Raw genomic sequence first — 14,662 nt, 5'->3', positions numbered from 1 at the left:
AAATTTTACAACCCAGAACTTGGAACTCAATCTCAAAAGGGAGAAAGAAAGAGCAGAGGTTGCTCCTAAAACCCCATGAAGTGCAGCGCCGCAAACAAGCACTCTCCAAAGCTAGACAATGGCCGTGACGATGACAAGGGAATTTTGATAGGCTTGGGCTATTTGGAGGAACCAAAGTCGTATGAGCAGATAGAGATGTACTCATGTACGTCACTGCCAAACGCTAAAGGCTGCCTGTCAAGTGGAAGCAAACTCCGAGTTATACGGGTACAAATAGGTACACTCCCACTAGTCCATCCCACATCTGCCAACTAGGAAAATTACAATTATTTCAAAATAATAACACATAAAAATATAGAAAATTTTAACGAAAAATCATATTTTTACACTAAAAAGTCAATTATGGTATTATTCACTTTACTTTTCATTTTATCTTTATCATTAAAATTCAAAATCTTCGAATTGTTTTTTATTAGCTTTTCTAAAAATATACTCACAAAAGACAAAAGGTATGACCACTTGGGGTTGCGTGCAGTCGACACTACCCCTCCTCCCTCCTATCCACCAACTCACTACTTTCACTCGGTCTCTCTAACTTAAAGCAGCTCCACTCCCCTTCTCACTCAAAACTCACGAAGATCCCTCACTTTCCCCGATTTTCCCTGACTTTCTCTCCCATCTTCCTCCAAACCAAACACAAGCCAGATGGCCATCAACAGGGACTCCACTCCCCCTCCAATGATCGGCAAGATTGGGCCCTACACTGTCTTTATGACGCCGCCCTCCACCCCTAAACCGCCCGAACCGGTTTTTGAATCTCCCCTGAAGGTGGCCGCGCCGGTCTTTGAGTCCCCCAGGAAGGTGGCCCCGCCCCCGGTCCAGCCGCCGCCTCAGCAATTGGTGAAGCCCATTGCCGTATCTTCGGATTCCTTGTCCGATGGCTCGGTGTTGGGGATTTTTAAGAATGCGGTCACCAAAGTGCAGAAGGGTAATGCGTGTCTTTGTTTTACTATGTTTTTGTGTGGGTTTTGGTTGTTCTGTGGTTGTGGGTGGGGGAGTGGAGGAAAAGGAAGGATAATTTGGGATTTTGGCATGAAATTAATGAAAGAAAGCCAACCAGATTTTATTGTGAATTGTTGAGTAAGTAATTTTGTAAATAATTTTATTTGTTAGGAAGATGAAATTTCCATTGGATTGATGTTTTTATTGTTTTCTTTTTACTTGCCGAAAGTACGCAGGGACCATTGGTGATTTTACAGCCCCTGCTAGGTTTCTGAGAAACTAGATAGGAGATTATACAGTGTCTGGTTTGCAGAAACTTAAAACAAATGTTCAGCAAGCTGAATTTTGTTTTGTAGTTTCGCCAATCCTGCATCTTGTGAAGTCTTTTAGGCAGAGTTTTGGTGAATACTTATACTGATATGTTCTTCCCTAGTGAACTACAGCTAAGGGTGGCTCTTTGGTTATGTTGCAGCTCATTCAAGTTTGGACGACCATTTGGCACGCTGGTTTGGATTAAATCAGTCAAAATATCAGTGGGCGCTAGATGATTATTACCAGAGCAAGGGAGTGGTAACCATTTGTTTGCTTGCATTCATAATACTTGTTTACTTTTCGTTGCGTTTTTATGTTGTACTGGTTAGTGGCTTAGATTGATTTGTTGTTGGATTGAGCATTTAATAGATTGAAGTGTGCAGATGTTGATTGATGCTGATATAAGCAACTGAGTTCAATCATTGGATTATTTTTCTTGTCTTTGTTTCATTACGCACGCTCATACAACCAATATTTATCTATATGTTGTCTTGTATTGAATCTATTGTTTAAGTTCTTCGTTAATGTTCCGGTTTTGCATTTATAAATGCCTTCCTAGGACAAAGGTTCTAAAAGACGTTAGGCGCTAGTTGGGTGACAGGCAGAGCCTAGTGCCTAGACGGGGGCCTGGGTGGTTTTTTTATTTATTTTTAAATATTTTAATTAAATTTATTATATAACATATAATTAAATGTCTACTTATACTGAAAATAAATACATAATTGGATTGGGATACATAAATTGCAAAATTGAATGACATGTAGATTATCAAGTATTAGGACATATTGAAAACATGGGAACAGGCATATAATGAGTGATCTTTCAAGTATTCAACAAGTTTCTTACAATTTATTGAAAAAATAGAATGCAAAATGAAAGTTATCTATTTTCTATCTAAGTGAGATTTACGACCTAGGAGGCGTCTAGGTGTACTGGGCGGGCGCTAGGCAGGTCTAGGCATCCTTTCTTAATTTTCAAACGCCTAGGGAATAATCGGGTGGTGGCCAGTCGCCTAGGCAGGGCCTAAACGGCAATAGGCTGGGATTCTTAGAACAGTGACGAAGACCAGTGCCATGAAAATCAAGGGTTTTAAGTCCTCTGGTTAGAAAAAGGTTGTTATTTTGTTTTTTCAGAATGTCCTTTAATTTTTTGTTAGAAATTTACAACTGGGAGAGTATGCATGTCGACTTACTGCAACTTACAATTCCTTTTGAAATATGGTGATCAAAATTCCGCAATAGTCACTGTAATTTGATCCACATAATACTACAAGGGTGAAGGAATATTGGTAGAACGATGAAAGAAAGGACATAAAATTAGGATATACTTACTTGTTGGTCCAAGAGAATCCAACTTAAGGCTAGCCTGTTCTATTAAAATGATTCAAATTTATGATATAGAATATCAAAGATCCATTATAATGTAGTATCAGTTCCTCATACTTTCGATGTCATAAGGGAAAATTAATACTCAATTGTAAAATATTTTACAAGAACAACCTCCACGTCCCCATTTTGTTTTATGATGTCAGAACATGTCTGAGATGTAATACAAGTATTGAAATTATGACCAATGAGTGCTAAACTTGTGTGAGTAAGACATTCAGCCTTATAGCAGCTGATCCTTAAGATTGTTCTTATGAACTTGTGTTACATTATTATTATTTCTGCATCATCTTTGGCATTGTTTCCCAACTTATTCTGATATAAATCCTGAGGTGACATGGAAACCCGTGTTTGCCGTTGCCTACCGCTGAAGTGACGTGGAAACCATAACAGATACTTGTCCTTGATTGAAATCCGTATCCTCGGTATAACCCCCAGAAAACTTACTGGGGCAGGTTGTCAATGTAAGGGTGCCTATTCTAACAACCATAACCCCTTGAACCCCCAACTTGTTTGGAAATAAGCATGTCTAACTCTTAAGTTGGTTTCCTTATCTCCAAGGATTTTGTGCATATGTTTTTCATTTTTGGGTATGTTTTTGCTAACTTGAGTACAGCGGTACCATTTAGCTTACTTGATTACAAATGACCTTTGTTGCTGTTATCTGTAACCAACTACTTGATGCTTTTACTTGATTGCAGGAAAAGGACGATGCAAAACCAAAAGAGATATCTAGCAAAATGCAGAGCGTGTAACATGGTTTCTGGACGGGTAAAGATAACATGATGTTTAAATACCCCTTTTTGTTTCAACTGGGAATTTACGTTGGTTTGCAGAATTAATTGCAAGAGAGAGCTCGTGCAGACATCTTTTGAGTATACTATATATACATATATATGGAGTAGAAGTGCATCTGAATCTGTAGAATCCAACCAACTTCTGGGTTTCCGGTTAATGCAATCCTCTGCCTGCTGCAACAGCTGAATTTGGTTGTCTAACAATTTATAAGCCATCTGAGTCCATAGTTTCAACCAAACTTTTCTGTATGTACTCCTTTAAGCTGCCAGCTGATTGTTGTTGCTGTTGTACTTGTGGGTTCTGTACTTTCGGCTTATTGGTGTATTTGTATTTTTCGTGAAAGCCATAATTTGTGGCTTGCGATTGTAGGAGATGCTTTTATTGTGATCTATTTGTTGTTTGTCATCACTGATTCACTTCTAAACGTCAGTCACATAAGAGCTGGGTTAGATGTTAGATTAACCACTCACATCGATTGAACTCACTCCCATGCAAGGTGGATGAGGTAACTTAGTGCATGATCGAGTGGTGAAGGTGATAAATTATTCCGAAGTATCACTTTAGTCTGGGGACCTCTCCATACATCGGAAAGAGAAAAATCACTAGACCAAATAAAAATACTTGGTCGTCAAATTATCAAATATTACGCATGGAATGGTTGTATCTCAGTTGCAGTACTTTTTTTTTTTTTTCCATGGTATCAACCTTAGCTCTAATGGTCGTGCCCCCTTCCCAAGAATCCTTTTACAACAATTCGTGTGCTTCCGGAAACTCGCATAACACAATTACTATAGTCTAAAGGAGGAAGGGAATTGCACTGTTCACATGAACAGTGATTTGGAGTGAATTTCACTTTATTTACGAAGCTGCCACCGTCTATTTCTGCCGCGTGTTGATAATTGTGGAAAGGCAAGGGGGAGGGAGGAAGGAAGAGTGAGAGAGATAGAGATAGGCATTCATAACTGTCAAAGGTAGATATTTGTATTTTTCTAAATAAAAGGAGTTGTAAAGTATGAAATGATGCTTAGTTACTTCTAGGAGTAAATCGTTTTGTGGAATCTTCCCTTAATATTGGTGTTGCTTTCGTACCAGATTGAGTCACGAATGGCAAGCGTACATATCTCGGACTCATAAATTGCGTAAAGTCTTTTGTATCTGTTAAGGGCATATATTATCAGGTTTGGTTATGTACTGTACACTGCTTATCAAATCTTCAACTGTGCATTTTATGTTATTGTGTTATTTGGGTATGAATTCTTCCGTTGTTTGTCCATGCAGGCCGAGGTTAAGAGGCAAAAAGTCACATGGTTGACCACTCACCCTTTGCAGCAAGTTTTGAGTCTTTTGACTTATGATATTGATTATATTTCCTACTTTGTATTTCTTTTTGTCCGTTATCAACCTCTATTCGATTCCAGAGTGGGTTAGAGCATTGCCACACATCAAGCAAAGATGTCTTCATATGATTTGTTTGTTAGTTTTGATGACAAAATTTCAATTTCTTTGCTTTGTTTGGAAATTTATGCGTTTATCTTTGATCAAATGTAGGGGACAAAGTGAAAATTGATGTTCTAAGACTCACCCTTTGTTTGGTGCACTTTCACAGATTAATTCCATTATACCGTCACAATTTAAGTTAGTTTTATTGTATATGTTTGTTTGCACTTTGAATTCTTAATCTCAGTCTCATTGCTTTTTTGCAGGAGCAATATGCATCCTACGCTGTCCAATGTCATTTTCTTAGTCGAAGGTTTGACATCTCAACCCTAGCAGCCAGAACCCTAAAGATTGCATCTTCCAAGTCGGTATGACACAATCTTCAATCCCTTCTGTGCGATTTCTCTGATTTGAATCTCGGATGGTTCTTCAGGAGGGCATATTTGTGGGTTTTTGGTTTTTAGGGTTTATTTTTAGGAAATTTTCTTTCTTTTTTGGCTATAAATCTCGGGATTTTGGGGTTTTTACAGTAGTGGGTTTTTGGGTTTAATGTTTTGGAGATTTTCTTTCTTTTTCGAATAATTTTGACAATTGGGGAATTACATTAGGGTTTCAAATTGGGAGATGCGTATTTGAACTCTAATTCATGATTTGTGTTTGTGATCTTTACGATTCGTTTGAGGAACCAGTGTTTCGTCATTTAGCGGTTAAGGTACGCTGCTATTGAGTTGATTAATGTGAAATTTGATGTGATTTTTGTTGTTTTTACTGGCAATGCTAAAAACTTCTTCAACCAGATAGACTCATTAGCTTCTTTGGAAGGCAATAAGCAAGTGCTAGCTTCTTTTTTTTTTATTTTTTATTTTTTATTGAATTGCACCTCCAATTATTTTCCATTGTTTGGTGAGAAAGTGTCTTTCAGTTATGAGATCCATGTTCCTATAATACGCTTTTTTTTGTTGATTGGACCTTCTTCATTTATAGTTGCTGGTCTTACTTTTTTCTAAAGGTCGATGCTGGTATTTATTTAATTTGCTCACTTTTGCTTCTTGCAGTGTCTCCATGGTCAATGTCCCATTCTTCATTGTTGACAATTTTATCACTTGGTATACTTCAACTTCTCATTCTTCATGATTCAGACTTTCAGCTATATCGATTAGTACTGAGTGAAGTACGAGTGGCAATAGAGAATAATGTGAAAAGATTTGTTACGGGTTAAAGGTGAATCCGAGGTAAGTTGCTGTCCAGTTTTTTCGACGAGGTTTTCCGAGTTTCCGGCGAGTTTCTTATTTAATTTTCATTGCTTTTGCAAGGAACCAGAGCAAGTCCAGCGACGGGGAAGGCCATGAGGCAGCACAGAGGAAAATCCTTCCCGCCTCCTCCATACTATTAATTTCGCAACCTCTGCCACTTCCAGCTCCGGACTCGGATCCAAAGCCCTCATGTGTAGATTCCCTCACACTTCTCCCTCTCTCATTTCCATGCTAATCATTCCAATTTTGATTTTTTTGTGTCGAATTCTAAATTTTAGAATCAGGGATTAGATTAGAACCATGTGTTACGCAATTGGGATTTTGAGTACAGTTAGTATTTCATGTTTTCCCTATTTTTTTTTTTTAGATATAATCAACTGTTATTAAGCTGTTTTGGTAGTGATTAGAACTTCCTTTAGAAATAATGAATCAAGTGATAGAGAGATAAAATAATCGAAATAGTACAAATATGAAGGAAAAAAGGTTTTACTTTTTTAAGGTTTCAATTTTTTTGAAGTTTGGAGGCTTATGTCAATCTATAACAATTGTTTGAATGGTTGTATCTAAGTATGCATTATACATTCAATTGAGCCGATGATGCATGTGTGCCAACGAATTTTGAAGAGTTCGACTTGGTTTTCTCTCTTTGGTCTTTAACATGAAAGGTGAGGCACCTGTTCGTTGACTAATTGAGTCTATTTTCCAAGTTTTTAGTGTATATTGGGTCACTGTAATTTGCTTTTATGAGCACATCTGTGACTAAAGAAAATTTAAGCTGTCAAGTTCTCAAAATGTCTAAGGATATATTAAGTTTACCAAGTCACGAACTGTGACCAATAGAAATGCAACGAAATTAGCAGTGTTCTAAGAAGTGGCCTAGGCGGCGCGTAGGCACTAGTTGTCTATCAACTAACGTGATTTGCCTATAATTGAACCAAAAAACCGATAGCTAATTAGACGGCAGCTGAACGGAGTTAGGCGGGATTAGGCGATGCTAGACGAGGCTAGGTGGAGTTGTGCGGGGCTAAACGGATTTATGTGGAAACCGAAATCTGCAAAAAAAAAAAAAAAAAAAAAAAAAAAAGAGGTGCAGAGCTGCAACAACTCACTGAAGACGAAACCGCCTTCTTGAAGTTTCCCTTTACCTAAACGGGGTCGTTTGCAAAAGATGTCGATTAATTTTGCTACTTTTCGTTAGTATACATTGGTTTTCTAAACTGACTGTACAGAATCTAGACCCCACCATTTTATTCTTCTTCTAATCTTTCTAAACCCACCTTTCTTTTGTCATTTGATTACCCATTTTCCCGTATTTTTTCCTTCATGACCTCAACTTTCTTTTTGTCGTTTATTTATCCATTTATCATTTTTAAAGATTGTTTATTTATCCTTTGTAACTTTTATTTTCCTTCTTTATTCTATTTTCTATTTTAAGACTCCACCATATTCACTTTAAATTAAACTCTCACATGATATAAATATTGTGTTATTTCCTTGCAAAAAATAATATAAGTATTATTTGATGTTTATTTATATAATATATAGTAAAATTTAATTAAATCCGTCTAGGCTTCCGCCTAGGTGCTAGACCCCAGTCTGTTGCTCGACTAGCTCCTAACATTTTTTAGAACCTTGATTATCTTGTTTATGGATTTCATACAAGTAAAATTTTTTGTAAGTGTCAATATGCACTTATTTACAAGATATATAACAAACTTACCTAAATCCGCCTAGAGCCCGCCTAGCCGCCTGGTGTTAGGCGTTAGCCCGCCGCTCGACTAGCGCCTAGCCTTTTTTAGAAACTTGGAAATTAGGGATTTTACACTAAAAAGCTCAGTTAACTTTAGACCATAGGATTATCATTTTGCAAATGTGAGTATCATTAACCTGCTCATTTTATTTTTCTGGATAAGAAACAAGCTGTCATTGAAGGGAGTAGACACTGTACAAAAACAAAGTTTATGTAAGATTTGTATACGTGAGATCTTTGCTGCTGTAGTTTTTACTTGCTATATATACTAGGTCATAGTGGATAGCTGGGATAACCTCACAATAAGTATGTATTCTTCTTCTATATAATCAATTCTATAGCTGTTGGTTTTTCCTGATCCATATTTGCATTCTACATGTTATCTTTGTGACTGACTTATCAAGTCACTAAGCAGCAAGCGGATGTGCTGTTTTTTACTTTAGTCAAAGGGAGCAAACTAATGGTCCAAGAGATTGCCTAAATGGATCCTAGAATAGTAAAAAATGCATAAAAGTTTGAAATAAATTGAGATCCAATATTATGAGTTGGTTATCAATACCATACATAAAACAAAGGAGTTCTTCTTGATTCAAAGGTGAACCATTTCATGAAATTATGATATTCTGAACATTGAATTTGTGTTTTCAGGTAAACAAGAAGCTAAGGCGTAATCAAAGGATTTGTCGACCTATTGTGGAAGGTGAGATGCCAACTTTGTTTCCCAATACTTTTATGGACATTTTAGTATTTTATATTTTGAAACTCTAAATTGATTGTCCTTCTGTTTGGACCTAAATTTACGCTATCGGCCCATACAATCAAGGCCGTTAGATGAGTAAAGTTCTAGACCGTTGGATGATAAAGTGGTTGAGATAAGTTTGATATCTAAAAGATAGGTTGTTGCTTACCTTGAGAAGTCTTTGACCTAGACTCTAGCTGATGAGTTTGAATTAAAATCAATTTCTACACAAGTGAAGCCACACCACACATCTGCTTCTATAAATACAAGGCTGCGAACACCATTCAGAGGACCTCCAATTCAACACCCAACTGCCCTGCGCAAAACCTCTCAAACATCTTGAGATTTTTTATTTTCTTTTTCCGCCGACACATCTTCAGTTTGGATAAACAGCACTGTGAAGGCAACCGGCGAACATCTTCAGTTTGGATAAACAGCACTGTTGCCGTAGAATCAGCCGTTCCCGAAGCACCTTCAGTTTGGATAAACAGCACTGCGTCGAGGCCGACTGGTTATCTATCCAAGTCTCGGTCAAGAAGGATTTTCAAATCCTTATTGGCAGAGGTCATCTCATTAGCCTTCTCGGCGAAGTGAGGTGTTACCAGGTTACTACATTCGGCACCATAAAAGCCGAATTTGATATTAAACTTCGTAGAACTAGCAGCCTTGTCTTCAGGCTCGAGAATCCAAAGGCCGAGATTTGTTCCTTCCTCGGCCGCAATCGCAAGATAAAGAAGTCACCGACGCGCTCAACGCAACATCAACAAATTTTACTCCTCGGCCGAGCTCGGCCGACGAGTTGGCACGCCCCGCATTCGACCGAAGGACGTAGTTAGCTTATTAATTACTCGGCCTGCGCGCCACGTAGGCTTTGTAATTTTTAGGGTCAACACCTTCACATGTTTTATGTAAATGTGTGAGAGACTTTTTAAATTAGATTTTATAACGTTAGATTCTCATTCAGTTGCTGTTTTAAATTTGGGCTTTCATTTGGTTGAGCATCCTTCTCTCCAAAAGGATGAAGAGGAGTTGTCAAATGTTACTTTTGTAAAAAGGCCGGCCATATGAAGAGGAGTTGTCCTAAATATAAAGCATGGCTTGCTAAACAAGAAGCTAAAAAAGGTAAAAAGGTTTTTGCTTGTTTTGAAAGTAATTTGATTGATATACCTAGTAGTGCTTGGTGGCTTGACTCTGGCTCTTCTGTTCATGTTACGAACTCATTGCAGGACTTCATAACAAAGAGAATTCCAAATAAAGATGATGTCAAGGTATCCGTTGGCAATGGGAGAAGGGTTGAAGTCAAGGCTCTAGGCACAGTTAGGCTTAATTTGGATTTTGGTTTTCAATTAGATTTGGAAAATGTCGTTTATGTACCTTCAATGAGAGGGAAACTTGTTTCAGTTTGAAGATTAGTTTTGTTAGGGTTTTATTTTACTATGAATAAGATTGGCTTCAATATTTTTTTTTATATTTCTTCCCATATTGGTACCGGATTTTTGGTTGATGGCATGTTTTAGTTTTCACTTAAGAATAATCAAGTTATCTTTAATACGGAGAGCAAAGAAACAAAGTCACTTCAGTCGTTAAACTTACGGCATAAAAGGCTTTATCATATTTCAAAACCAAGGATGAAACTCTTAGTGAAAGATGAAATCTTGCCTCCATAAAATTTTAATGATTTTGATTTTTGTGTGGAGTGCATCAAAGGAAAATTAACTAAGTTTAGGAAGGAAGGTTCCACACGAAGCAAACAACTTTTGGAACTCATTCATACGGACATTTGTGGTCCTTTTCCCACACAAACTATTGAAGGAAATAAATATTTTATCACCTTCATTGATGATTTTTAAGATTTTGTTATGTTTATTTAATTTCTGAAAAATCTAAAGCCCAAGAAGTTTTTGAAATTTACAAAAAGGAAGTTGAAAACCAATTGGAAAGAAAAATTAAGGTTGTAAGGTCTGATAGGGGAGGTGAGTACTATGGAAAGTATGATCAAACAGGTAGACATCCAGGTCCTTTTGCTTCTTTCTTGCAAAATCATGGTATTGTTGTTCAATATACCACTCCAGGAACTCCCGAGCAAAATGGGGTGGCAGAAAGAAGAAATAGAACACTTCTTCACATGGTTCGAAGCATGATAAGCAAGGTAAAACTCCCAGATTTTTTGTGGGGAGAGGCCCTGAAGACAGCGAGTTACATTCTTAATGGGGTTCCTAGCAAAGCTGTGGAAGGGTCTCCTTTCGAGTGATGGGCTAGGAGAAATCCTAGTTTGAAACACATTCATGTCTGGGGTTGCCACGTAGAGGCAAAGGTCTACAATCCTAATGGTAAGAAATTAGATTCCAAGACCATCAGCTGTTACTTCGTGGGTTATGCAGACAGATCCAAGGGCTATAGATTTTATTGCCCTAATTACAGCATGAAAATCGTTGAGACTGCAAGGGCAATCTTCTTGGAACACACTCAAGGTAATGATGACTTTTCTTGCAAACCAAACAAGTTCGTGTTCGAGGAAGGTGAAGATGCGGTTATCGAGAATGGGGCAGAGATTGAAGATTATAATAAAGTGACTACCATGGTTGATATTCCTGGGCAAATGACTAATATTGATGTTGATGACAACCATGAAGATCAGCTACACAATAATTATGAAGAAGGTGAAAATGGAGAGGTTCAAAATGAGATTGAAGTGCATGCAGATGTCACTAATGAAGCACAACCAATCATGCAGCATGCACAACCAATCATACAACAAGCATAAACATTAATGCAACAACCTATTGTTCCATTGAGAAAATCAACTAGGGTAAGAAAGTCTAACACTCTAAAAGATTTTGTTTATTTTGCTGAAAGTGAATCACACTTGTCAGAATTCGAAGACCCTATTTCATTCAAGGAAGCCATGACTAGTGGCAACTCCAACAAGTGGATTGAGGCAATGAAAAATTAATTGAGTTCCATGGAAAGCAACAATATTTGGGAATTAGTAGAACCATTTAAGGGCATCAAACCGATAGGTTGTAAGTGGGTGCTTAAGACAAAAAGAGATTCGAAAGGAAGCATCAAAAGGCATAAAGCGAGTCTAGTTGCAAAGGGATTTACTCAAAGAGAAGGGGTTGATTATAAAGACACGTTTAGTCTGGTATCAACGAAGGATGCATTCAGAGTTATTATGGCAATGGTGGTGCATTTTGACTTGCTTTTACATTAAATGGATGTAAAAATAGCCTTCTTGAATGGTGATTTAGAAGAAGACATATACATGGCTCGGCCAGAGGGTTTTATGGAGGAAGGGAAAGAACACTTAGTTTATAAATTGAAAAAATCTATTTATGGATCAAAGCAAGTGTCGAGGCAGTGGTACTTAAAATTCCATTGAGTTATAAGGGAGCATGGTTTTGTTGAGAATTCCTTTGATGCATGCATTTACTTGAAAATTAGTGGAGCGACTTTATTATTTTGGTGCTCTACGTAGATGACATTTTATTGGCCACGAACAGTATGAGTCTCTTAGATGACACCAAGTCTTTCATGCAAAACCATTTTGAAATGAAGGATTTGGGTGAGGCTGCATATGTTTTGGGTATCGAGATTAAAGGGAGAGGAAGAGAGGGTTACTAGGGTTGTCGCAGAAGGGATATATAGAAAAAGTGTTGAAGAGATTTAATATGTCAATGTGTGGAACTACAGAAATGCCGATATCCAAGGGAGACAAATTGAGTAATGAACAGTGTCCTACAAATAACTTAGAGAAAGAAGCCATGCAAGACAAGCCATATGCATCACTAGTTGGGAGCCTAATGTATGCACAAGGTTGTACAAGACCTGATCTTGCTTTTACAATTAGTGTTTTGGGGAGGTTTCAGTCCAACGCTGGTGAGGCACATTGGAATGCAGGTAAGATAGTATTGAGATACCTTCAGAGGACTAAATCACACATGTTAGTCTACAAAAGAATTGATGATCAACTGGTTCTAGAAGGATATAGTGACGCAGATTTTGCAGGTTGTCCCGATGATTTGAAGTCAACTTCTGGTTATGTGTTCATGATGGGTGGTGGAGCTATCTCTTGGAGGAGTGTTAAACAAGATATAGTGGCACCGTCAACAATGGTGGCTGAGTACTTGTCATGTTATGAAGCAATTAATCAAGGAGTCTGGTTGAAGAATTTTATCACAGGTCTCAGAATAGTTGACTCGATCTCAAGGCCAATACAACTTTATTGTGACAACAATGCAGCCATATTCTTTACCAAGAATAACAAAAGGTCCAATGCTACCAGAAATTTGGATATTAAGTTCCTTGTTACTCGTTAGAAGGTGGTAGAGGGCTTGGTTAAAATAGATTACATGGAAACATCTTCCATGATTGATGATCCATTAACCAAGCCAATTCTAGTGGTGGTCTTTAAGAAGCACATACACAAGATGGGGGGGTTCTAGAAAGCCTTGATATCGTGGACTAGTGGGATTCTATGGTTTGATTACATTATGTTGTTGTTTTCAACCTTAGTTATTTGATACATGCATTAAAGTTTACAGTTTATCTTAGCTAATAACGTGTAATAAACTATTGGTTGCAGAAGTTTCCCATGTTTGCAGTTTATAGTTATGATACAATACATTTTTTAATGTGTTATTTGGAAAACAATTTATATTTAATTGTTATTACAGAAGGCAACTTAAAGGTCTCAATGTGAGACAATGAAGAAGACTAGTTTACTAGTTTTATTAAAGGTGGACTATAATACAAAGTGCATTACGGAAACATTCAAGCATGCATGTTGTATTAATTTTTCATGTCTTGTTAGAGTTTCATGTGTATGATAGTTTCATGATAGTGATTCAGGGGATAGTGTTTATGTTTTAAAGACATGACTCCTTTTAGTTCTTCGTGAATGCTGGCATATGACAGAAACTTGTTACTGGGATTTTGATGTTCCTATTCTCATGGCCATTGAAGTATGATTTCTTATATGGTGGCATGTGTGAAAACAAGTGTTGGCTCTAGTGGGAGAATGTAATCTAATTAGAGCTGCACACTTAGTTAATCACGTGCTTAAGGGATTGAAGTCTTAAGAGATTGAGATAGACTAGACTTGTAAAGCTATCAGGGAATGTATTTGATCGAATATAAAGCTGGAAGTAATCTTGGTATGAATAGGTTTAACTATTCTGATATGATAACTTTGGTTTGTGGTGATAATGATATTTGTTTATACAATTTGATTAGGATTACATGATGGGAAGTAACCTAATCAAACACCACCACTATGGATATATAATAGAGGTCCCTGCATTCACACTGATTACGCAAAACAGAGAGAACAAGCCCCATTGCTTGTTAATTGTATACAGTAGTGTTAAATGTAGAAGAGCTCTAGATTTTCTATTGTAATGGCTGCACAAGGTTAGTGGTTAATTGTATTTGTGATTTGCTTATTTCCGCTATTAACCATATTACATATTTGATTTGTGTTATTCACGTGTTAAGCTTGAAAATTCCTCATAAGTGAGGGGGCGTGTTTAGAGTGTCAATCCCATATCGGATAAAGAAGGGACTTTGCATGTATTTATAAGTAGTTAGGCTACTCCCTATATTGCCAATTGATTTTATGGTGAAGCTCCAACTTTCTTCGCAATCTAAAAATTGTCCAGAATCCTCGTAGTTCTATTGCTCTGTGTATCGTTGACTACAAAATTGAAGAATTTGGGGTAATCTACAACATCATGACGAGGATGACGTTTAGTACAAGGAGGAGTGGGATGAAGGAAAATAAGTGTGACCACATGTCATGGCAAAGCCACAGAGGCGGAAGGAGGTGCGATCGTCACTCCTTTTGTGAGAAATCCCATGAAGAGCGAGGAATTCGCCCCTCTGAACTTGCACGGAAGGTGTTCGACAAAATACTTGAATGAAGGCTGCTGTTATCGTTGCTATGCTGCGTGCGCCCATTATTATTTCACTCTGATTATTTTACGAT

The 14,662-nt window shown here is 37.4% G+C and overlaps 2 protein-coding genes and 1 long non-coding RNA gene across 3 annotated transcripts; all 3 read left to right on the top strand.

The window, feature by feature from the left end:
• The first annotated feature begins 567 nt into the window (after nt 1-567).
• LOC137737759 (uncharacterized) lies at nt 568-3,905 on the top strand. The gene is made up of 3 exons (XM_068477313.1): nt 568-988; nt 1,475-1,572; nt 3,401-3,905. The coding sequence occupies exons 1-3, from the start codon at nt 706-708 to the stop codon at nt 3,452-3,454; spliced, it is 435 nt and encodes a 144-aa protein (XP_068333414.1). The 5' UTR covers nt 568-705; the 3' UTR covers nt 3,455-3,905.
• Nucleotides 3,906-5,132: 1,227 nt separating this feature from the next.
• Nucleotides 5,133-6,875, top strand: LOC137736439 (uncharacterized). Its single transcript, XR_011068748.1, has 3 exons — nt 5,133-5,302; nt 5,990-6,166; nt 6,248-6,875. It is a non-coding gene; the product is annotated as an uncharacterized lncRNA (long non-coding RNA).
• Nucleotides 6,876-12,371: 5,496 nt separating this feature from the next.
• On the top strand, nt 12,372-12,995 carry LOC137736027 (secreted RxLR effector protein 161-like). The gene has a single exon (XM_068475373.1). It carries the CDS (start codon nt 12,372-12,374, stop codon nt 12,993-12,995), a length of 624 nt encoding a protein of 207 aa, XP_068331474.1.
• Nucleotides 12,996-14,662: the final 1,667 nt, after the last annotated feature.

This window comes from Pyrus communis, chromosome 6 (assembly GCF_963583255.1).
Source record: "Pyrus communis chromosome 6, drPyrComm1.1, whole genome shotgun sequence".
NCBI classification, from domain to species: domain Eukaryota; kingdom Viridiplantae; phylum Streptophyta; class Magnoliopsida; order Rosales; family Rosaceae; genus Pyrus; species Pyrus communis.
Note: the sequence above shows the minus strand (reverse complement) of the source record. Positions and strands in the feature narration are given on the sequence as shown.

Excerpts from the sequence above, each read along its gene's own strand:
- LOC137736027 (XM_068475373.1), top strand. The coding sequence starts at position 12,372 with ATGCCGATATCCAAGGGAGACAAATTGAGTAATGAACAGTGTCCTACA.
- LOC137737759 (XM_068477313.1), top strand. The coding sequence starts at position 706 with ATGGCCATCAACAGGGACTCCACTCCCCCTCCAATGATCGGCAAGATT. Across the intron at positions 989-1,474 it reads GGTCACCAAAGTGCAGAAGG|CTCATTCAAGTTTGGACGAC; the intron begins GTAATGCGTGTC and ends GTTATGTTGCAG. Across the intron at positions 1,573-3,400 it reads ATTACCAGAGCAAGGGAGTG|GAAAAGGACGATGCAAAACC; the intron begins GTAACCATTTGT and ends ACTTGATTGCAG.